We start from the raw sequence: 25,169 nt of genomic DNA on the forward strand, positions 1-25,169 counted from the left end.
GGTCACGCAGGTATTTGTTACATTATTCTCTATACTGTTCTATGTACTTGGAATGTTTTGTAACTTTTTAGTTTAAAAATATCAGATAATAGATCCAAAAAAAAGAAAAGATTTTTTTTCAAATATTGCAAATGTACACAAGGAATAGAGGTGCCAGAGACAATATAGGACACCCAGTTAAACTTAAATTTCAGACAAACAAAAAATAATTTTTTTCAAATTAAAAAAAATGTTCAAAAATTTCAGATTTAACAGTTCATCCTGTATTTTCATTTGCTAAATACTATGATCCTAATGAGGAGGCAGGTACTGAGGTTTTGTTTAGTGAAAAACTAGGGGAAAAACACCCCTACGAGCTGAGCAGCAGGAGAAGGGTCGTGTAGCATACTGCTCCCCGAGCACGGAACACCAGACGCCAGTTAACAGGAACGTGGAAGATCTATACACACCAGTCCAGAAAGATCTGAATGACATGTTTAGATCTTGCATAAAAATAATGCAAGAGCTTTCTGCATGATGTAATTTATATTAAAAGCGCAAATTACAATGATATATTTCTATAAGTCATTTATATATAAACACACAGAAAAAAGTCAGGAAGAAAAATGAACAAACTGACGAAAACGACTAACAGAAATCAGGGTGTGGTGGAAAGGCACTTGAGCTTTGGCTATATTGTTGGATTTTTTAAAATAAGAAGATATTGGCCAGGTGCGGTGGCTCACACCTATAATCCTAGTACTCTGGGAGGCCGAGGCAAAAGGATTGCTTGAGACCAGAAGTTCGAGACCAGCCTGAGCAAGAGTGAAACCCCCATCTCTACTAAAAATAGAAAAATTAGCCAGGTGTGGTGGTGTACACCTGTATTCCCAGCTGCTTGGGAGGCTGAGGCAGGAGGATCACATGAGCCCAGGAGTTTGAGGTTGCAGTGAGTTACAATGATGCACTCTAGCCAGGGCAACAGAGTGAAACTCTGTCTCAAAAAATAATAATAATAATAATAATAATAGAGTTTACACCAGAACTCAGAAAGCATGGAAGTCTGGGGCACTTAGCAAGCAGTTGTCCGTGGGCCAACCAGCTCACACTACACAGCCTGGCTCCGCGATTCTTGCTGGCTTGAACAAAGGGGCCCTGAAAGACACCCAACAAGACAAGGAGGACAGGAAGAATTAAAGAGATGGGACTTAAGAGAAGACAAGTTGAACTCGTGCTGTTCATGAGTCATGCCCCATGACGGGAGGCGAGAAAGCACAGGAGATGAACTGGCCCTCGTGACTAAGTCACTCTTCTTATTTACTCCATTACTCAGCTCTCAAACCACATTGCCAGCTGTAATTGCATTTCAATTCATGTTTAACACAAACATAACTTAGCTGGATGCTGGCATCCAATATCCTAGACATAAAAAGGCAAAACAGAAACAGCCAGCTAATTCAATTCAATAGATGCTCTTTGCATGCCTGGTGGAGTGTGTATGCACCCAGGCACTGCACTGGGTACTGGGGGCACAGCTACGTGACAGGTGCAGCTCCCTGGCCTCCCGGGGCCTCAGTACACAGGGAGAGAGAGATACACTCTACCTGACAATTGTAATTAAAGAGCTGCAATCGAGGAAACAAAAGGTGCTACTGAAACACAAAGAGCCAGAACATGATTCCGCAAGGAGAGGAAGAGTGCGCATGCACAACAGCACAGAGGCGAGGATGGGCATGGCACCTCTGAGGAACGGAATACAGTGCAGTGGGACAGAACGGAGGCCACAAGGGTAGGGAAAGGGCAGATCAGAACAAGGCTCAGATGCAGGTTGAAGTCCATTTATTAAATAAACACCTGTGAGTGCTCAGTGCTGGGCATTTGGTGGTAAGTAAAACAACGAATTTTCCTTTGACTCTAAAAACAGAGAGCCAGAGAACAATTCTAAGCAGGAGAGTAACCTCATCTTTCGGCAAGTTTCCATTGGCAATAGTTCAGGAAAGAATGGAGACAGTTAGAATGCAGTCGGGGGATGGACTAGGAGCCAATGCGCAGACCTGAAGAAAGGAGTGAGGAGAAGAGAGTTGATGGATATTTGCTTAGTCAACAGGTCAATGGTTTCTTAAACTCTTCCCCTCTGACCCGCTGCTCCCCAGAAACATGGTGGAATCCTCAATCACATAATTTCCCTTGCATAAACCTTGCAAACTTGTCATCCTAAACCATAATCTAAAAGGTTAGCGTTAGCCAGGAACTGCCAGGAAAAAAGGGAGGGAATTAGAAATAATAAGAGAATTCAATGAGGTTGTTGGATATAAGAGAAATACATTTTTTTAAAATTAATTTTCCTCTATACAAAATATGTAAACCATACCAATCACCATTTAAAGAATATAGTGTGAGAAAACAGTACCATTTACAATAGCAATGTCAATTAGCAAGGTTAAATTAGCTCTGTAAAACAAATGAAAAAGTTTCCTATCTTTTTTCAAAGCTTTAGAATAGTTTGCATAATGTAGAAATTACCTATTCCTTGACAATTTGAGGGAATGTTACCTTAAAACAATTGAGGCCTAGTGCTTTTGTTGGAGATAATTCTCTAACAGTGCTTCCAATTTCTTCTTTGGATACAGGTTTGTTACAGGATTTCTTCTTAAACCGCAGTAGAAATTATCTAACTTATCAAGATTTTCAGTTTTAGTCACATATGGCTGCAGGTAAGAGCTATACATCATCTTCTCTTATAATTTCTCTTATAATCTCTTTATACTCTTACTTTCCTTTTCTCAATCTAAATTTTGCTTATCTTTATTTTATTTTTTTTACTATTAGATTTGCCAGAAGTTTATCTATTATGCTTTGTACAAAGACTCAATTATCAATTAAAAACTCTCTCTCCTTTTCTCTTACTTTTAATTTCTGATTTTATCTTTGTTATTTCCTTCCATGTGTTTTTCTAGCTACTTGAGCTGTGGGACAACGTCAAGTGGTCTAACATACATGTCACTGGAGCCCTAATAAAGGAAGAGGTGAAAAAGAAATATTTTAATAACGACCAGAAATTTTCTAAATTTGATGAAACCTATAAGCCCACAAATTCAAGAAGATCAATTACCCTCCAGCAGTATAAACAATAAGAAAACTATACCAAGGTGTGTCATCATCAAAATGCCTAAAACCAGTGATAAAGAGAAAATCTTAAAAGCAGCCTGAGAAAAAAGGCCCATCTCTACAGAGAAACAAAGACACAAACAGCAGCAGACTTCTTACAAGAAAGTACATCTTTAAAGTACCAAAAGAAAATGCCAACTTAGAGTTCTATACCCAAGGAAAATATCTTTCAAAAACAAAGATAAAATAAAGACTTTATTCAGACATACAAAAGCTGAGACAATACATCACTAACAGACCAACATTACAAGAAATGTTCAAAAAAAGGTCTTCAGGCTACAGGAAAATTCTATCAGGTATATATTTGGATCTACACCAAGCAAAGAAAAGCACCAGAAATGGCACTATAAGGATAACTATAAAAGATTATTTTATTATTTTTAAGTCTTTTTATAAGATAATAAAATTTTAAACCTAAAATGGTAACAATGTATCGTGGGTTTATGACACACACAGAGGAAAAATGTGTGACAACAACAGCACAAAGGCTGAGAGAACAGCAACAAACGTACTGTTTTTATACGACACATGAAGTGGGAGATTACTTAAAGGTAGACAGTGATAAGTTAAAGATATGTGGTGTAAACCCATAGGCAACTACTAAGAAATAAACAAACAAAAAAGAAGTAGAGCTAATAAGCCAAGAGAGGAAATAAAAGGGGACAAAAATAATTAAAAAGATGGTGGGAAAGGCAACAAACAACAGATGTGGGGGTGGGGACCAGAAAACAAAGAGCAAGATTGGTAGATTTAAACCCAACCACATCAATTATCATGTTAGACATAAATAGTTTAAACACCAAATTAAAAGAAAGAAATTGTCAGACTGGAAGATATGCTGTCTACAAGAGACCCACTTTAAATATAAAGACAGATGGACTCAAAGTAAAAGGATGGAAAAGGATATTTCATGCCAACACTAATAAGAAGAAGGCTGCAGTGGCCATACTAATATACGACAAAGTGGCTTTCAGAGCGAGGTATATTAGCAGAGATAAAGAGGGTCACCTGGTAATGATGAAGGTGTCAATTAATCAAAGGACATACCATTCGAAAATGTTTGTGCATCTAATAACTGAGCTTCAAAATACAGGAAACAAAAACTGATAAAACTGAAGGAAAAGTAGACTAATCCACAATTATAGTCAGAGATTTTAATACCCCTCTCTCAATAATTGATAGAACAAGTAGACAAAAAATCAGTAATAATACAGAAGCCTTGAACAATACTATCAATTGACTTGATCTAATTGACATTTGTGGAACATGTTGTTAACTGCAACAACAGCAGACTATACATTCTTTTCAAGTGTACATGGAACATTTACCAAGACAGATCACAGTTTATTCCAGGAGTGATGAACCACAGCTCTCAGGCCCAGTCCGGCCTCTGGCCTGTTTGTATTACAGCCCATGAATTACACATGCCTTTTACATTTTTTAAGAGTTAAGAATAAAATATAATACAGATCATATGTGACTCAGAAAGCTTAAAATATGCACTTTTACAGAAAAGTTTGCTGACTGCTATTCTAGGCCACAAAACTATGTTCTCTGACCACATAGAATTAAATAAATAGTCAATAATAGAAACATATCTAGAAAATCCCCAAATACAAGGAAATAAAATGCACATCTAAATAACCCATGGGTCAAAGATGAAATCAAAAGGGAAATTAGGCAGCATTGTGAATGGAATTAAAATTATACACAGCACAATACAATTTGACGGATGCAGCTAAATTCAGAGTTTAATGGGAAATTCATAGCATCAAATGCTTATGTTAGAAAAGTCTCAAATCAGTGACCAAAACTTCTGTCTTAAAAAATGAGAACATTTAACCCAAAGTAAGCAGAAGAAAGAAAATAATAAAGAGAAAACAATAAAATAAAAACCAGAAAGATAATAGAGAAAACCAATAAAATCAAAAGCTGGTTCTTTGAGAAGATTGATAAAACTGACAAAACTCTGGGCAAACTGAGCAGGGAAAGAAAACAAAACAAAAAGAGAGATGACATCTGTTACCATTTTTAAAAATAAAAGAGAGGATATCCTATATATCTATAACCAATAATTTTTGACAAGGGTGCCAAAGTAATTCAATGAAGAAAGGATGATCTTTAAAGAGGGTGCTAGAACAATTAGGAAGCTATATGCAAAAAAGTGATCCTTAATCCATACATCATACCATATATAAGCATCAACCTGAAAAACATCATTTACCTAAATACAAGAGCTAAAACCATAAAACTAATTCCCAGAAGAGATTAGAGGGAAAAATCTTGACTTTGGGGTTGGCAAAAAGTTCTTAACTATAAAAAAAAAAATTAAAAAACTAGACTTCCTCCAACTTTATAACTTTTGCTTTTCAAAAGTACTGCTAAGGCAATGAAAAGGTAAGCTACAGCCTGGGAGAAAATACTTTTACAAATTTCCAACAAAGGACTTATATTTAAAATACACAAAGAATTCTTCCAACTGAGTAATAAAACAAATCATCTAATAAAAAATAGGTAAAAAACACTTCACCAAGGAAAACATACAAAATGGCAAAAAAAGCTCAAAATCAGTAGTTATTAGAGAAACACAAACTAAAACCATAAACAAATACACACCCACTAGAATGGCTAAAATTAAAAAGAATGTTATCAAGTGTTGACAAGGATTTGGAACAACCAAAACCCTAATGCTGAGCTGGTGGGGATGTTAAATGATACCACCACTTGAAAAAGAGTTTGGCAGTTTCCTAAATAGTTAAACATCCATCTGCCACGCGATCCCGCCGTTCTACTCCTAGGAATTAACCAAAGGAAATGAAAGCACATGTCCACACAAAGACGTGCTCACAGCAGCTTTACTTTTAACAGCTCAACCTGGAAACAACCCAAGTAGCCATCAACAGGTAAACTGCCATCTAGGTAGACGACAGAGTACTACTCATTAAATAAACACACAGGAACTACCGATACACTCAACAATATGAATGAATCTCAAATAATTATTCTGAGAGAAAAAAGCCAGATAAAAAAATTTTGAGAGAAAAAAGCCAGACAAAAAAAATTCATATTAAATTCCAGAAAATGCAACCTAGTCTACAGTGACAGAAGGCAGACCAGAGGTTTCCTAGGGATGTGGTCAGGGGTGAGGGATGCCTTAGACAAGGGCAGGAGGGAACTCTTGGGGGCGATGGACATGTTCCTTATCTTGTGATGATGGTTTCACAGGTGTAGACATACATATGCCAAACTCATTAAATTGGACACTTTAAATACATGCAGTATATTATATGCTAATTATATCTCAAAAAAGCTATAAAAAAAGAACCCATACACAACAGAAACAAAACACATATATAAAATAGAAGAAATGACAAAACATTTGAGGAACACTATAAAACTCTACTGAAGGAACTAATACAAGAACTACATATGCAAACCATGTCCCTAGCTGGGAAATACTGTAAATACGTAGGTTCCCTTCAAATCAACTTATTAACTCTGTGCAATTGTACTGAGAATCAAAACATAACATTTTGTGCAATTTGACAAGTTGACTCTAAAGTTCTCTTAGAAAAGATAATATGTGGTAGTAACCAAAAATTTTTGAAAAAGAGAAAATGGAAGGAGATAGTTCTATCAGACACTAAAACGTCCTATAAAAACCTGGAAACATTCCTAAGTAAAAGAAGCCAAACAAAAGAAGTAGCAATATTGTATGATTCCATTTATATGAAATATCCAGAATAGGTGAATCCACAGCGACAGAACACAGATTGGTGAATACTGGGAGCTGGCAGGGAGGGGAGAAGAAGCGACCTTTAGTGGGTACGCGGGTATTTTCTGGAACTAGGCAGAGGTCGTGGTTGCCCAACATTGTTAATGTACTAAATGCCACTGAATTGTTCACTTATAAATGGTTAATTTTATTTATGCACAATTTCACCTCAATTTTTAGAAAATCGGGGGAATTGTAGACTTCAAAAAATGCTATAAACTTTCAAAAACTGAAATAGTGTGCTATTGTGGAAGAACAGGTTAAATAGATTAATGAAACAGAATACAGCCTAGAAATAATCTGGAAGACTCCTCTCTTCGGGGCCCAAGCAAATGCCACCGTATCACAAGACGTCTCCCTATGGCCATCAGACTGCTTCCTAAATGAGTTGAAGCCTGCAGGCCGTAAGTTATAAGCAAGATGTTACCATGCACTAGCTTAGATTTAACAAAAGCTAGGGTTGAATGGTAAGGGCATGCTTTGCTGTTAGTGGTATAATTTGACCTAACCTGAGTGTCTTTAATGCCCTGGCCCCGGGCCTGCTGCAGTGTAGCTGCTGTTGCATCTGCTGTGGCCGCACAGGGCCTCATCCCGGCCCTGAAGGCAGGGTCCAGCCAGCCCGTGTACAGACCCCAGGATCAGCTCCTCTCAGCCCCGCGCACACCCAACGATCTGGCTTGGGGCCAACAGGGGTCAGAAGGAGGTGGCCATAAAGTTTATTTTTGTTTCCCTCACGTCCTGTATTCCTGCATAAGGGCCCTAGTCCTTAAGGAAAAAGAAGCCGCTCTGGTTTCACCTCTGGGACAGGAAATGAGCCTTTAATCAGACTAATGCACAAACCGGTGTATGTGCAAGGGCCTGGCTATGACAACAGCAGCACATCAAGGGCTACACATTTGGGGGAAAAATAAGTTAGACTCCACCTTACACCATACGCCAAAACAAAAATATGGATGTTTAAAAAGCCAATTCAATAAAACAGGATGAAGAATTAGCTAAAAATACATGACAACATTTCTATTATCCTGGAGTAGTCAGGCTTTTTTGTTTCTCTCTAATTTTTAAGAGTTTTATGTTGAAATAATTTTAGATTTAAATTACAAAAATAATGCAAAGAATTACTGTTTAGCCTGTCCCCAGATTCTCTAAAATGTCAACATTTTATCACATTTGCTTTCCCTCTCTCTGTTATATATGTGTACGTTTATATGTATGTATGTATATCTATGTTTCCATATTCCTATATTCATTTATATGCTATGTCCTCGGTGTATCATATCAGGAGGTACATCACATCCATTTTGTCTCATTATTGGTCATTTTAATTGGATCACTTGCGTAAGGTGGTATCTACTTGGTTTCCCCACTGCTACTCCTTTGTAATTAATAAGTATTTTGTGGAAGGTACTTTGAGACTCTAAATATACTGTTTTTCATAAAAATTTTACCTCTTAGTTTTAGCGTCTAGACAGGTCTTTCAAAGTATGAAGACAAAAAAATAATAGAAAAAGATAATAGACGTGTCTACATAAACTTTGATAAGGTGTAAAAATTATCAACAAAGTTTGATACAATGAACAAAGTTGAAAGACAATGGTCCGAGAGAAAAATATTTGTATCATATATAATAGGGAAAAGATTAATACATAGACTATATGAGGAAATCCTACAAATTAATAAGAAAAAGCCAGCCAAATGAGTCATCTATGAAAACCAGAAATTAACAGTAAAATACAAATGGCCAATAAATCTGAAAAGATGCTCAGCCTCATGACTAATCACAGAACTGCAAATTCACACAATGAGCTCCTAGTGTGGAAAAATAACAAAAAGACTGATAATAAAGAGTGACGGTAAGGATGAGGGTAAATAGGTGTTTTTGTATGTTGTTTAGTAGGAGAATATATGAATCAGCAAAGCATTTCTGAAAAGCTACCTGGTGGTAATTACCAAAATTTAAAATGTGTATGTCCTTTGACCCACCGGCACACACCCAGAGATGTATGTACAGGGATTCTCACCACAGTCTTGCTTTTCACAGACCAAAAGGAAAATCTAAATTTTCATCAGCAGGACAGTGGTTACTAAGTGATTATATAGTGGAAAAGCATACAGCCATTAAAAAGAATGAGGCTGAGCTATATGTCGTGACGTGGAAAGGCTTTCTGTATATACTGTTAAGGAAAAAGGAAAGTCAAGGGACAGTACGTATAGTATGTACAGCATAAATAAATAATAACAAGCTAACTGCTATGGCACTCACGCTAGTGCCAGTCACTGTTTTAAGCACTTAATGAACATTAGCTCATTTAATCCTCACCCAGAATTCTATGAAGAAAAGTTCTCTTATTAATCTCCACTTTAGAGATAAGAAAACTGAGGCAAAGTAACTTGAGGGATAGTAACTTGATCAAGGTCACCACTAAACTATATAGCCTCTCTCTATATATTAATATGAATAGGTAGTTGCAAATTTGTAGAAAAAGGATTGGAGGGATATAGACCAAACTGCTAATAATTATCACCTCTGGGAAGGGAAGGTGACAGCCATCATATAAATGCTTCACTGGGCAACTATGGACATGCTTGAAACAAATGAAAAAATAGAAAGTCCCAGCAAATACACAAGAAATGTAAAGAAAAACAAAATTGAAATTTCAGAACTGAAAAATACAATAAATAAACTCAATGGATGCACTCAACAACAGAAAGGAAGAGACAGAAGAAAGAACTGGTGAACTGGAAGACAACAGAAATTACCTAATATGAACACCACACAGAAAACAGACTGAACAAAAAATTAACAGCACCTCAGGGACCTGTGGGACTGTAACGAAAGATCTAGCTTTCATGTCATCAGAGTTCTAGGAGAGGAGAAAGTGGGTGAGGCTAGCAACGTACCTGAAGAAATAATTGCCATACTCAGTGAATATCCTTTAGGAATGAAGGGAAAATAAAGACATTCTCCAATAAAGGAAAAAAAATGGTAAGCAAAAATATGGGTAAACAGATTTTCTCCTCTTAAATTTTCTAAATTGCTTTCACAGTGAAAGCAAGAATTATAACACTGTCTGATATGGTTCTAAACATAGGAAATATTTACAACAATTAAATTGTAAATGAGGGAGAGCAAAGAGATACAAAAGGGAGTAAGGATTCTATACATGAACTGGTAAAACTATGACATCGGCAGATTATGATAAGACAGACAGACAGACAGACACACACACACACATAATGTAATACCTAGAATAACCACTAAAAAAACTATACAAAGAGATACACTAAAAAATACTTACATAAGCTAAAATGGAATCCTAATAAATGTTCAACTAACCCACAAGAAGGGAGGAAAAAGAAAACAGAAACAAAAAACACAGAGATAATAAACATAAAGTAAAAAATAAAATAGCAGCTTTGATCCTTAAAATATCAATAATTCCATTAAGTGTAAATAGTCTAAATATTGACATAACAATTAAAAGACAGAGATTGGCAGAGTAGACTTAAAAATATGACATAACTATATCTGTCTACAATTAAATTAATTAAAGTAAGTAGGAATGGCTATGCTAATATCAGATAAAATAGACTTCAGAGCTAAGAAAATTACCAGACAAAAAGGGACATTATTTGATCATAAAACAGGCAATCCACCAAGAAGACATAGTGATCCTAAATGTATATGCACCAGACAACAGTGTGCAAAATACCTGTGAAGCAAAAACTGATAGAACTGAACAGAAAAAAAGACAAATCCACAATTATAGACTTCAATATTGCTCTCTCAAAAATTAATAGAACTGGACAGAAAATTGGCAAGGATATTGAAGAATACAGTAACACGATCAACCAAGAGGATCTAATTGACATTTAGAGCAGCGGTCCCCTACCTTTTTGGCATCAGGGACCAGTTTCATGGAAAACAATTTTTCCATGGACAGTGGGGTGGAGGGGATGGTTTCAGGATGATTCAAGCTCATTACATTTATTACTCAGTCAAACCTCTCTGTTAATGATAATCTGTATTTGCAGCTGCATCCCAGCACTAGCATCACTGCCTCAGCTCCGTCTCAGATCATCAGGCATTAGATTCTCATAGGGAGCGCACAACCTAGATCCCTCGCATGCGCAGTTTACAGCAGGGTTCACGCTCCTATGAGAATCTAATGCCACTGCTGATCTGACAGGAGGCGGAGCTTATGCGGTGATGCAAGTGATGGGGAGCGGCTGTAAATACAGATGAAATACAAATGAACCTTCACTTGCTGGCCCGCAACTCACCTCCTGCTGTGTGGCCTGGTTCTCAACAGGCCACAGACCGATACTGGTCCATGGCCTAGGGGTTGGAAACCACAGGTTTAGAGAACACTCTACCGCACAACAGCAGAATACAATCATTTCAAGTGTGTGTGGAACATATACCAAAATAGATCATTTCATGGGCTATAAAAAACCTCAACAAATTTAAAAGACCTGAAATCGTTCAGGTGTGTTCTTCAACCACAATGGAATCAAATTAGAAATCAATAACCAAAGATCACAAGAAAATCTCTAAATTCTTGGAAAGAAAACAAACTTCTAAATAATCTATGAGTCAAAAAAAAAAAAAAGAGCCTAAAAGGAAATTTTAAAATACATTGAGGGGAATGAAAATGAAAATAAAACACATGAAAATTTGTGGGACACAGCTCAAGCGGTGCTGAGAGGGAAAGTCATACATTAGAAATGAAGAAAAGTCTCAAATCAATAATCTAACCTCCCATCTCACAAATCTAGAAAAAGAGGAAAATAAAGCAAGCAGAAGAAGAAAAAATAAACAGCCGAAATAAAATCGAAAACAGAAATATAATAGAGAAAAATCAATGAAACAAAGAGCTGTTTTTTTTGAAAAGGTTGATAAAATTGATAAACCTCTAGGAAAACTTCTGAAAAAAAGAGAAGACACAAATTACCAATATCAGAAAGAAGAAAAATCATTACAGACTCTGCAAATATCAAAAGAATAAGGGAATGCTACAAACAATTCTACACACATAAGTCTGACAACTTAGATGAAATGGACTGATCCCTCAAAAAACACAAACTACCACCAATCACCCAATATAAAATTGATTATTTGAACAGCCCTGTAACTCTTAAAGAAATTGAATTCATAATTTTAAAACTTCCAAAAAATAAATCTCCAGGCCCCAACAGTCTTACTAGAGAATTCCACCTAACACCTAAAGAATAATTAACAACAATTCTACACAGTCTCTTCCAGAAAAGAGAAGAGGAGGGAACACTTTCCAATTCATTTATGAATCTATCATATTACTAAACAAAAGACAGTATAAAAAAACTACAGACCAATATCTCTCATGAATATAGAAACAAAAATTCTTAACAAATTATTATCAAGAGAATTTAGCAATAAATAAAAAGATATACCATGATCAAGTGGCATTTATTCCAGGGATGCAAGGCTGGTTTCATATTCAAAAACCAATCAATGTAATCCACCATGTTAACAGGCTAAAGAAGAAAAACTACCTGATCATCACGTCAATTGATGCAGAAAAGGCATTTGACAAAATTCAAAACCCATTCATGATAAAAATTCTTAGAAAAAGACAGGAATAGAATGGAATTTCCTCAACTTGATAAAGAGCATCTACAAAAAAAAACTGCTATAGCTAACATTATACTTAATAGTGAAAGACTGAATGTTTTCCCCGTATCATAAGTAATAAAACAAGGTCTACTCTCACCACTCTTAGGCAACCTAGTGCTAGAAGGTCTGGCCTTTGCAAGAAGGCAAGAAAAGGAAATAAAAGGCATACAGACGGGAAAGGAAGAAAGAATGAGATGATGGTCCAGGTGGAAAATCCTAAGGAATCTACAAAAAAACTAGAATAAGTGAGTTCAATAAGGTCACAGGATATAAGAAAAGTCTACGAAACTCAATTGTATTTCTACATAATAGCAATGAACGTGAGAACATCAAAATTAAAAGTACAATTCCATTTATAATTGCTCAAACTAAAAAGTAAACTATTTAGGCTTAAATCTACCAAAACATGTATAGAGCTTGTTTGCAGAAAAGTACAAAATGTTGGTTGGAAAAAAATCAAAGAAGAACAAAATAAATAGCAAGACATACTATGTTCATGAATTGGAATATTCAACATAGTTAAGGATGTGAATTCTCTTCAACCTGATACACAGATTTAACATTAATTCCCATCAAAATCCCAACAACACTTTTTGTAGATACGGACAAGATTATTTTAAAATTTATATGAACAAGTAACTTTGAAAAAGAAGAATTAAATAGAAAGAACTGGCTGGGCGCAGCGGCTCAGGCCTGTAATCCTAGCACTCTGGGAGGCCGAGGCAGGTGGATCGCTCAAGGTCAGGAGTTTGAGACCAGCCTGAGCAAGAGCGAGACCCCGTCTCTACTAAAAAATAGAAATAAATGATCTGGACAACTAAAAAAAAAATATATATATATATAGAAAAAATTAGCCGGGCATGGTGGCACATGCCTGCAGTCCCAGCTACTCGGGAGGCTGAGGCAGAAGGATTGCTTGAGCCCAGGAGTTTGAAGTTGCTGTGAGCTAGGCTGATGCCACGGCACTCACTCTAGCCCAGGCAACAAAGCAAGACTCTGTCTCAAAAAAAAAAAAAAATTGAAAGAATCATTCTACCTATTATGGTTTGAATGTCCCCCTCCAAAACTCTTGTTGAAACTTAATCCCCAATGTGGCAGTATTGAGAGGTGGGGCCTTTAAGAGGTGATTGGATCATGAGGACCCATTCATGGATTAATGTATTAAACCATTAATGGATTAATTGGGTGCCATGGGATTAGAATTGGTGGCTTTATAAGAAGAGAAGAAACCTGGGCTAGCACATTAGCATGTTCAGGCCCCTCACCGTGTGGTGCCCTGCACTAGCTCAGGACTCTGCTGAGAGTCCTCGCCAGCAAGAAGGCCCTCACGAGATGTGCCCCCCTGACCTTGGACTTCCCAGCCTCCAGAACCATAAGAAATAAATTTAATTGCTTTATAAATTACCAGTTTCAGGTATTCTGTTATAAGCAACAGAAAAGGGAATAATACACTACCCCATTTCAAGACATATTATACAGCTGCAGTAATCAATACTGTGTGGTTCTGGCAGAGGGACAGGCACACAGAATAGAACAGAATGGAACAACCACACAATAAAGTCAACCGATTTTTTGCAAAGATTCAAAGAAACTCAAAAGGAAAGACTGTCTTTTCAACAAATGGTGCTAGAGCAATTGGTCTTTCACAGGGTGAATAAAAGGAACTTCAACCTCAGTTCACACCATATACAAAAATTAAGTAAAAAATGGATCATAGACGTAAATGTTAAATGTAAAACTATAAAACCTGTAGAAAAAAACATAGGAGAAAATCTTCAGGATCTAGAGCTGGGCAAAGAGTTCTTAGACGTGGCACCAAAACATGATTCACAAATGGAAAAACTGATAAATTGGACTTCATCAAAATTAAAAACTTTTGTGAAAGACCCTGATAAGATGAAAAGACAACTACAGACTAAGAGAACATATTTGCAAACCACATACCCAAAAAAGGACTCACAGCTAGAATATACAAAGAACTCTCAAAACTCAACAATAAAAAAACCAAAAACATCCAACTAGAAAATGAGTAAAAGAGACGAAGAAACTTTCCTCGAAGATATACAGATGGCAAACATTCACATGAAAATATGTTCAACATCGTTCATTAACCACAGGGAAATACGATTTAAAACCAAATGAGTTATCACTACACACCTATCAGAATGGCTAAAACAAAAAATAGTGACAACAACAAATGCTGGAAAAGATGTGGAAAAACTGGATCCTCACACATTACAGCCACATTAGAACATTTTTACTTTAAAAACCAAACGTGCAACTACCATATGACCCAGCAAATGTACTCCTGGACATTTATCCCAGAACAATAATAACTTGTGTTCATACAAAACCTATACATGAGTATTTATAGCAACTTTATTCTTAACAGCTCCAAACTGAAAACAACCAATGTGTCCTTCGATGGGTGAATGGTTAAACAAATTGTGGTACACCCACACCATGGACTACTATTTATTAATAAAAGGGAACAAACTATTCATACACACAATAGATTCTCTGGATGAATTTTAGGAGAATTATACTAAGTTTCTGGGGGAAGAAAAGCCAATCCCAAAAGGTTACATACTATATAATTTCATGTATATGACATTCCTGAAATAACAAAATTCTAGAAATGGACAAGAGATTAGTGGTTATCAGGGGCTAAGGATAGTGAAGGGAAGAGAACGTGGCTATAAAAGGGCAACGTGAGAGACCCTTATGGAAATTGTATTACAGGATTTTTTTCTGTATTTTATGATGCTTTGATATCTTGAGGCCTTGCAGACCGGGGGGGTGGGGGGGTGGGAGGGGGACTGCCCCTCCCAGGGTTAGCGAATTCCCAGAGATAGTAAATGGCTTGCCTATGTGCACGCTTTTGATATGCAAAACAACCAATGTTGAGTTCACAAGCAAATCCACCTGCTTGTATCAGGAGCCAGAAGTTGAATACAGGATCCTCCTGCCCCAAATCACCCAGGGCCAGGTACCTGACAAGAGGGTACCCCTATAGCCCAGAGCCCTCCTAAATTTTCAAACTAGACAGTCCTAAGTCTGCTTACCCTGCTTTGCATTGCCTTTCCCAGGGAAACCACAATAAAGGCAGCTGCAGTGTGTCCCCCAGCTCCCTCGGCCTCCTACCGAGCCGGGTGCTTCCCCATGTGGCTCTGCGTGGCCTGGCACGGCGGCTTCTCTGGGGAACTCTGAGTAAAAAACTATCTTTTCAGGGGCAGTCCTCTCCTGATCTACCAGCCACATGAGTACATTTTAAAACAGATACGTTCTGTGTCTTGACTGCACTAATGTCAATACCCTGCTTGTGATACTGTGCTACAGTCTGTGAGATGTTGCTATGGCGGAATGTGTAAAACGGTAAACAGGACCTCTCTGTGTTACTTCTTGCAACTGCATGTGAATCTACAATTCTCTCAAAGTAAAAAAGTTTAATTGGAAAAAAAAGATTAAAGCAAGTGCCTCGTCTTTTCCATCAATCCAATTTCATCGCTGGAAGCCTTTCTAAACAGTGAATGGGAAGCGCTAGTGAACGGAAGGAAGTGCAGGGCATGGCCCTGTTCCCTACCCATCCTCGCCACTTTCCAGATGAATCGACTATGGAATATGTCGTTAGTGGGAACTAAATCTTTGGTTCAAATCCAAAACTTCATGGTTGGTGGGGGAGGGAAGCCTAGAAGACAAGCCCAGCTCCTCCGCACCCCGGGACCTCAAGCCACTACTCCTGACAGAATCATCTTGACAACCGCCGATGTTGCTTCTTGCACAGCTGGGTGTGCACCGTGCCGAGTGTGCCAAGTGCACGTGCCAGGCCAGGGCTCTGCGGGCACAGGGGAGCGTGGAGGGGAGATACGGGACGGTTCACAGAAGTTTGCTAATTCAGGCTACAGGAAACGAAGGCCCAAGGGCTGGTCAAAAAACCATTTTCCATGTTTTCAGTAAATCTCAGTTTAATGTATGTTCTAACAAAACAAAAAAGAGGAACACCTGGTGCCTTTTATCAAAACAAGCTCTGGTTCTGAAAATAAACCCATCTGTGAGGCAGGACTCAAAGCCTGTTGTTATTCCTGCAGTTGGGCTAGCACCTCCAGGGCAAAGCATGTGCAGAGGGAACCAGAGACAGCCAGAAGGAGCTGTCGCCCGCCTCGTGTCTGCATTTGCTTGGTAGAGGCAGAGTTACAGGAGAGGCTGTGCCTGAGGCTTTGGTTCTTGCTGTCCTCTGGCCCATGAGGAACAAGGGCAGTTTTCCCGCCCTGCCGGGGCCCCCACCAAAGCTTCAGCTTTCTGGAAATCCCTGTGGCAGCTGCGCTCAGACTGGACATGTGATGATGTCTCACGTTTCCAGTGGATGCCTACCATATGGCTTTAATGAGATATTGCTACCATCTTTCCATGCTTTTCATAACATGAATTTTAAAATTCCTTGAGCACTATATAAAAATACAAGCTTGTTTGAACCTGTATCACCATCTAGTCGATTTTTTTTTCCTACTTTGGCAAGTAAAAAATAGGACCTTGTTCGCAGGTTTGCAATTTTAAACTTATCCCTCCCTATACCCAGCCCACTGGCCCAGAGAGGAGTTGGTCTCTCCTGGGCCCCCAGAATCCCTCACATTTGACAGTTCAAGCATCTGAAACTCTAATTATTCAGAAAATTCCTAATACATTTTGGGCATATATACACTATGCAGGTCCAAATGTTTTAAAGAAATGCTTTGTTGTCTAATTAGTTTCAGAAATAAACAGTGTTTTGAGGAAGGAAGGTGGGGGAGGAGGGGCGCAGAAAGAACTGGGAAGTGGAGACTCCCGGAGGGCAGGTCCACGTGCTGCCCACAGGGCTTGGCCAGGGCTGGAGCAAGAGCCACAGTCACCCCACCGCCTGGCCTCTCCTCACCTGGCTCCGGATCCCAACTCCCGGCCCCCCACAGACCGCCCCTCCCTCTCCTCTGTCTACACCCCTCCCTCCCTGCTGGTTCCTTCCACCAGCAGCTAAACTTGTGCAATGGTTTCCTACCTTTAAACAAAGGAAGAGGCTCCTGATGTCCTGCCACCCTCTGGCTACCAGGCTCCCCTCGCCTCCCTTCTGCAAAGGTAGCCACGCTCCCAGCCTCTGAGCCTCACCTCCCACCTCCTCAGGTCCACACAATCTTGCTTCTGGGCTGACCACCAAGTTCACAACCATCTCCTTCCATCCCTCTGGACTCCTTCCCTACCCTTTAGGCAACTTGGCGCATTACACACCCCTCTAGAAACACCTTTCCCTCTTAGTGTTCTTACTGATTCTCCATCTACCTCTCTGGAGGCTCAGCTTGGGCCCCCTTCCAGTGCCACCTTCTCTGCCGTCCTTGATCAGTGACACTGCACAGACTCTGACGTGGAGTCTGACATGACACGTCCTCTCTGCTGGCCCAGGAACCTCTCCCTGCTGAGCCATGTTATGTCACAGTCTAGCTACACGAGGATGACACCCAGACCTCTCTCCAGATCTTCAGACCTGGGGCTCCACCTAGACGTCACACAGCACCTCAGACTCAATGTGTCCTAAACTGACCAAATCGTCTCCCGGCCTGGCCATGTTCCTATCCCAACAGAAGCATCGGCATCCACCAGGCTGCCCAGCAAGACACCCTTGTGTCACCCTGATCTGACCCGTCTCCTGCCTCACACACTGTCATCAGCCAGGTGAGGCCACACCCTCCCACTCCGCACTGACATGGCCTCCAAATGCATCCACCTGCCTCCATGCCCAGCCCCTCCAAATATTGTCCTTGTGCATGTACCAAGTGACCTTCAGAAAACACAAATCTTATGAGAACTTTTTCTTCAAGTCCCCAGATGACTCCCCCCACCCGAGAATGAGAGGCAAGCTCCTTAGTGTGGCTGTGGCCTCATCCACCTGCCCATCCTCAGCTTTCGCCTCCCACCTCAGGAAGCCCGGTCTTCCCAGAACACTGCATTTCCAGTGCTTTGCACAACAGGAGGTGGTCAACAAACATTTGTGAGGCCAACGAGCCAATAAACAAATGAACGGGTAATGGAGAAATTTCAGGAGAAATGTCACTAAGGAGCCATGTGAACTGGGTTTTGAAGGATGAGTAAGATTTTACCTAAAAAGCGGGGGGTTATAGGCATTTTGGAAATATGAAAAAAAGTGGGTTCAAAGTACAATGGTACAAAGTTCCTGCTTATTCTGGACACGAGACAGTGAGAGGTTCAATGGGGCGAGAGAAGGGATGGGTGAAGCTGACTTCAGACACACTGAAATCGTGTGCGCGTATCAAAGAACGAGGATTTCTGTCCTTTAAGTGGTTATCAGAGAAGCCTCTTGGGGAGCGTAGTCTGCATGTATCGTTCAGGCCCCCGCTCTTACAGATACGCCCAGGGTGAAAAGCACCGTCAGGCAGGCGCTCTGCTGTGGGTCCCCCAGGCACCTGAGACCCACTGAAGCTTGGGAGTCCCTCGCCTGGACTTCTGGAAACAGTCCTTGGGCTTGAGGCTCATCTGCCTCTTCAGGGCCACTGTGCCAGAAAGACTCCTGTGTGTGGGGTAGGGTATCTCAGACACAGAACGGAAGGGGTCTTGGATTAGAGTGAAGAAAAAGAAAAACAAATCTCTAGTCTCTCTGAGGCTAGGACTCAGTCTGGCCTGGGTGCTAAGGCATGGCGGCTCCAAACACCTTTCCGAGGTGGGCAGAACAAAGGCAGCCAAAAGCAAGGCAGGCAGAGGGTCTGAGGAAGGACCTGGACCTCTGCGGGTGTCACAATCACCCGAATTTTACTATCTCATGCCCATTATCCGCAAAACCCCAGAAACGTCTCATTAAAAGTAAGTCTGGTCTCCGCTGTTCTGTGGGAAACCATGTGCTGTGGTCTGATGTGTCCCCCAAAGTTCACTGTTAGAAACTTAATCCCCAGCCCAACGGTGTTGAAAGGCGGGAGCTTTAAGGGGTGATGAGGTCATGAAGGCCCCTGGAGGATGTGTTAACCGCCTTATCCCAGGAGCGGTTCCTGACAAAAGGGCGAGTCCAGCCCTCTCTTGCTCCCTCACACGCTCTTGCCCCTCCACCTCCTGCCATGGATGTGCAGCAAGAAGGCCTTCACCAGGCGCCGGCCCCTCAACTTTGGATTTCCCAGCCTGCAGAACTGTAAGAAATACATCTCTGTTCTTTATAAATGACCCAGTCTTTGGTACTCCGTTAGAGCAACACAAAACGGACTAAGGGGTGGGGACCTGTGGTCCTGGGGCCACATATGGCCGTCCAGATCCCCCAGTGCGGCCCCTCAAGTGAATTTCTGTAAAATTTGGATTCAGGCACAAGGCCACACTCAAGGATCCAGAAGGCCACATGTGGCCCCAAGGCTGCAGGTTCCCCACCCTCATCGGGAGAGCAGTGCCCAGTCCCCACATGGGCCAGAAAGGTGGGGCAGCAGCTGCCAGGTGAGCAGGGAGCTGAATCCAGCCTCGCAGATGTCACCAACAAAAAGGCGCGACGTGGTGGCAGGAGAGAAAGTCAGAGCCTTAGAACCCTGAGCACCGCTGAGGCAGTTTCCTGGGAAAGGCTCCAACACCTGGCAGGGTCCACTGTGTGAAAAGAAGGGGTAAACAGCAATTTCCAGAAGCAACTTCTAGAAGTGAGAGGCTCGTGCTGCCAGAACCTGGGATTTACCATGAGAGATGGGTAGATCTGGAAAGTTAGACCTGAAAGATAAATAGTCCGTCAGTACTTCCCTTCAAAGCACCTGCCGCAGTTTCACTTCTCGCTTCTTTGCGTGATCTTCGTCGCCTTCCCCCCGTAGACTGTACATCTCCTGAAGGCAGGGACGCTACATGTTTTTGCTCATCACTGTTTCCCTAGCTCCCAGCTGGCACACGGCAAGTACTTGACAAAATAAGTTGGATAAACAAACAGTTTAAAATTAAAACATCCTGGAGTGTTTGATTATTCTCACCTTCTCCATATTGCTGAAATTTTGTTTTGTTTTTTATAAAAAAAAGTATATCATCAAGGAAAGGAAGATAAATCTTTTCTGGAAAGAAAGTCATCTCATAATAGCAGTTTTGCGACTTCAGTCTCTGAGTTGTAAGCATTCACTTAGAAAGACAAATTGATGTAGGTAAAAGATAGGATGTGTATCACTGGAAATACACCCACAATGAGCCTCAGTGATGTCCTGCACGGTGCCCCTCAGACCCTGGAACATCACAAAGTGACTTGCAAATCAAAGGTTAATTCTGTGCCGAGGAGTTGTAGTAGGCAGTGCTCCATATAGCATGACGATTCTTTGAAAACTGGCCATCCACATATGACAAAATAGCACACGCTACCCTTGGCAAACACCAGGCACCTGTGACACAGTCATTACACCAGGCACTGTGGCTTCACAAGGACCCACGAGACCCGCCCCCGACGCTGCAAGAGAACAGCAGCACCAGCCACCCCAAGATCTGAGAGTGTGGCTGCAGAACAGAGAGGGGAGGCTATTTCAGAGAAGACTGCAGAAACAGGGACAATAAATCGAGAAGTTTACCAAATAATCCCCAGCCCCTTAGCCTAAGAAACTTCTCCTGACCCAGAGAGATGGGAAGTTATTTAATTAAATTTTCATAAATGAGCATTTGGCACCTTTTACCTCAAGCAGCAGTGGGGCCTAAGTTCGTTTCAAAGCAGTTGTGCTATGCAGGGTCAGCAGTCCAGCTGGTGCCAGACTCGCAGGGCTGTGTGGCCGTGGTGCTTAACGTACTCTGTGCGCCGGTAGGGATTAATCCTGAAGCAGGAATGACAGAGAGAGATAGCTCTCGCCCCGATCCGCAGCAGGGCTTCCTCATCCACGGGAGCTCTGTCTGAGCATCCCTGCAGCCTGGCCACCACAAGGAGCCTGCGCTTTGGTTTCCATGTTGACTTACTATGAAACTCCAGATAAAAAGAATGGGACGTCCCTCTTCTCACCCTGCCCTCCCCACCTTCCCCTCGAACTGGAGGCCAGATCTCTGGGGAACAACAAGATGCTTCTCTGAGAACAGTCCAGAGGCCAGTACCAAGAGACGATTCCCACCTCTCTCCCCAGAACAGCTCTGAGAGGGAGCCTGGGCAGTCTCCGTCTCGCCCGTGCAGAGAGTGGGTAATTGCCGGGTGACTAGCGCGAGCCCCTTGCCCTCCTCACCTCCCACTAAAATGCGTGGCACAGCACAGTCATGAAATGTGCTTATTAATTTTACTCATTTGACACTGTGCTCTTCTGCCCTGAGCTAGATGTTAGGAGAAAATGATAGGGATAGATTCTGCTCCTGTCAGACTTACCGAGACTTCCAGAAAACCAAACTATCAAAGGCCATCTGCTACCCACTAGCCAAGCACACAGCATGACCCCAAAGGTACAAATGGAATGTTAAAGATACAGATCAACAAAAGAGGATGGCAGGAAGCTGGGGAGACCCCTACCCAGGGCCTGAGCTCCCCGAGTGCCCCCCCAGGAGAGCAACCCTGAGCCCGTCCTCGCAGAGCAGAGCGCCCAACCCTGGCCGTGATTCACGACTCGCTGCTTCGTACCTAATTCATCAAAGGACACTTTGGCTTCTCAAATCAGGAACATTTTTATTAGCTTCCCCAAGAGTTTCATGGCACAAAGCCATACCTAATGATTCTATTTTATGAAAGTTATACATTCAAACCGTGCTTTGAAGCCAGGGAGCAGGTAAGACTCAAATCTTTGTCGGAAAGATTCCCTTGTTCTTTCACTTTTAAAAATGCCTGTGAGCTTTCACACAGTTGGGAAAGGGATGTGGTGCGTGGAACAGGTTTCTCTCCCCTTGCTGGGACCCAGCACTGGCAGACCCGGCGTGATCTGCAGTGACGGCCGTGGTTCTCCATGGGGGCTGATTTGGCCCCTCCGCCCCCTCCGCCTAGAGACATCTAGCAGTGTCCAGAGACATTCCTGGTCGTCACCACTGGGAAACGAGGGGCAGGTGCTATTGGCATCCACTAGGTAGAGGCCAGGGATGCTGCTAAACATCACACGATGCAGGACAGCTGCACAGAGAAGAGTCATCTGATTGTCTGGCCCCAAATGTCAGCAGTGCCGAGGTCCAGAAACCCTGCCTTGGGGCTTTGCTGGACCAGGCATCACATCCTGCCCACCCCAGGGACATCAGACACTAATCTAATCACCGCGGCAGGTTTATGAGATTCGTGTTCTTTTTTTCTTGGTGCACGTTTAAAATGAACAAGAAGAAAACATGATCATCAACAAATTGAGGAAAGTAAAAATAAGAGTGCCGCAGAGTCTCAGAACACATGACAACATTCGCTGTTAATTAAACCCTCCTAATGTTCCGCTGTACTTTCTAAGCTCCACCCAAATCAGATTTTATCTACTGAAACAGCAAAATAACCAGTTCCGATTATCAGGACTACTGGACACCAGCACAGATGTCTGCTGAAAAGCAAGGAAAGTTCTCTGCTAAACTGGGTGATGTGGTCAGTGACGGCACTGGGCTGGGAGGAGGTCTGGTCCCGATTATTTGCCACGTCCAAGGACTAGGACTCTGTCGCTTCACTTCTTGGAGCTTAGGTTATCCTGATCAGCACGGTGGAGATAAAGCTACTTGCCCCGCCAGCCTGCCGGGGACTCGTGAGAGCTAAATGAGTTCATGTGCAGGGAACTGTTTTGTAAACTGTAAAGAGCTACGAGTGCATGACAACATGTTTAAGACATTCACATACGCATGGCAATGTATGACAACCACCAGAGTCTTTCACAGACTCTGGATCCTTTCCATGAAATGTCTCCACCAGAGGTGACTACCGCAATCAACGAATCCAACCCCTTCATTTTACAGAAAGGAGAAGTGACTATCATGGAGGTCAAGTGACCCGGCCACAGCGGACGCCAGGAAAGCACCCAGATGGGCGCAAGTCTAGGAGGGAAGAAGCACATCGGACGCACAAGGGTCACAGGGCTTGGACACAGGAGAAAAATACCAGTCGAATCAGCAAAACGTACAATCTAACATCTTGACTTACTACATCGTAGCCTGTCGGGGCTCGGTTCCGAGAAGCCACCACCCCGACGCCTGTGATGGGGTCCATCGACGTTTCTGGCAAGGCTTCCGAAAGGTCTTTGACTTCAGGCATGGTGGACTGGTCCTGGTTCAGAAAATGAAAAAGAAAGCACAAAATTCAAACTTGGCCTTTAAAGCCAACAATACAAAGTCCCAGACAGATATTACTAGAACCAGAATCTTAGGGCAACTATCCTGAGCTGAGCTCCATGTGCTGGACTGGCTGAAGGGGCCCTGGCCTGACCTGACCCTTTCCTCGGATCGAGGATTCAAATCACCTCCAGCCTTGCTCTCCTCAAGTTAGCTTTGAGCACTGAGCTAACATAGTTAATGAGGGCCTTTCCCTGCTCTCAGGAGGTAATTTTGACTCAAACCCAAAAGCAAATTACTTTCAACACCACCGTCCAGCTGCCTGATTTCTGAACAGATACCAGTAACTCCCCTGAGGATAAATCAGATGTGGCGAAGTCCAACACCTTTCATTTCGCTCCCTCACGGCCTCTCCGTGTGGAGGTGCGGACTTCCAAATCCAGCCTCTCCCACGACCAAGGTTAGACTTGCAGCAGGCAGAGCTTTGCAAATCAGCAAGGAACTTTGCAAACACACAGAAGAGAGAGTTCTGGGCACGGGGCAAAGGAAGGGTGCTCGAGTCCTGGCTCTATAACTGACTGGCTGGTGATGTGGGGCAAGCAATTTCACATCTTGGAGACTTTATTTTCTCAACTATAGGACAAGGTCATGATACTGAAACCTGCAGAGCTGCTGCGAGAACCAAGAGAGTCGATGTAAACGCAGGGCCTGGAAGAGATCCCTGGTACACAGTAGGCACTCAGAAAAAGCAGATGAGACTGGCAGGGTTTGGGGCACACGGGTCCAGTGTAACTGGCCAGAACCACGGTAGGTGTTGCTCCCTAGAGGATTGGTAGATCCCTTTGTTGTGCTTCACCCCCAGGTCATGTGGGCACTGACCCAGAGCCAAACACAATGACCGTAATTCTTGCTGGGTACTTGGGGAGAAAGGGAGGGAAATTGAATTATTATTCTGCTGCTGATTGTGCCTTGATGTGACCGGAGGAGACAGGTGGAATACAGAGAGCTCTGGGTCCAGGCAGCCGGAATGGCAGTGCACCTGAAAGCAAATAAAAGAGGCAACACCTTATGTAAATGGATCTAAGTACTCTGAAAAGGACAAGCAGTGAAAAAGAGCAAGTCAAATTCCACCTCCTTCTGCAGCAATTAAATTCCACTGGCTGTAGCTCTGCCAGACCCCTCAAGGCTGGTTACTGCTTCTAAAGCAAACCAAACACCCTGACTCGTAGGCAGGCAGGGGAGGAATAGTCTTGCTTCTCAGCCTAGAATCGGAAAAGGCAGAGGCCATTCAAAATGCCTGCAGTCTCCTAAACAGGAACAATCAAAATGCTGTATGCAAGTTACCCATGAAGTCAGTGGAACCCACAAAAGGCTCCGGAAACAGACTCGTCAATGCCAAGGAGCCAAGTCCGCGATCAAGGCTAGGAA

General features: G+C 41.9%; 1 protein-coding gene across 1 annotated transcript in view; it reads right to left on the reverse strand.

The window, feature by feature from the left end:
- The window catches only part of MVB12B (multivesicular body subunit 12B), a 157,721-nt gene that overhangs the window by 128,529 nt on the left and 4,023 nt on the right, over positions 1–25,169 (reverse strand). The window contains exon 2 of the mRNA XM_012639880.1: positions 23,614–23,736. Within this exon, the coding sequence (XP_012495334.1) occupies positions 23,614–23,736 (123 nt within the window). The remainder of the gene's footprint in view (positions 1–23,613; positions 23,737–25,169) is intronic.

This window comes from Propithecus coquereli, unplaced genomic scaffold (genome assembly GCF_000956105.1).
Source record: "Propithecus coquereli isolate 6110/MARCELLA unplaced genomic scaffold, Pcoq_1.0 Scaffold142, whole genome shotgun sequence".
In the NCBI taxonomy this organism is placed as follows: Eukaryota; Metazoa; Chordata; class Mammalia; order Primates; family Indriidae; genus Propithecus; species Propithecus coquereli.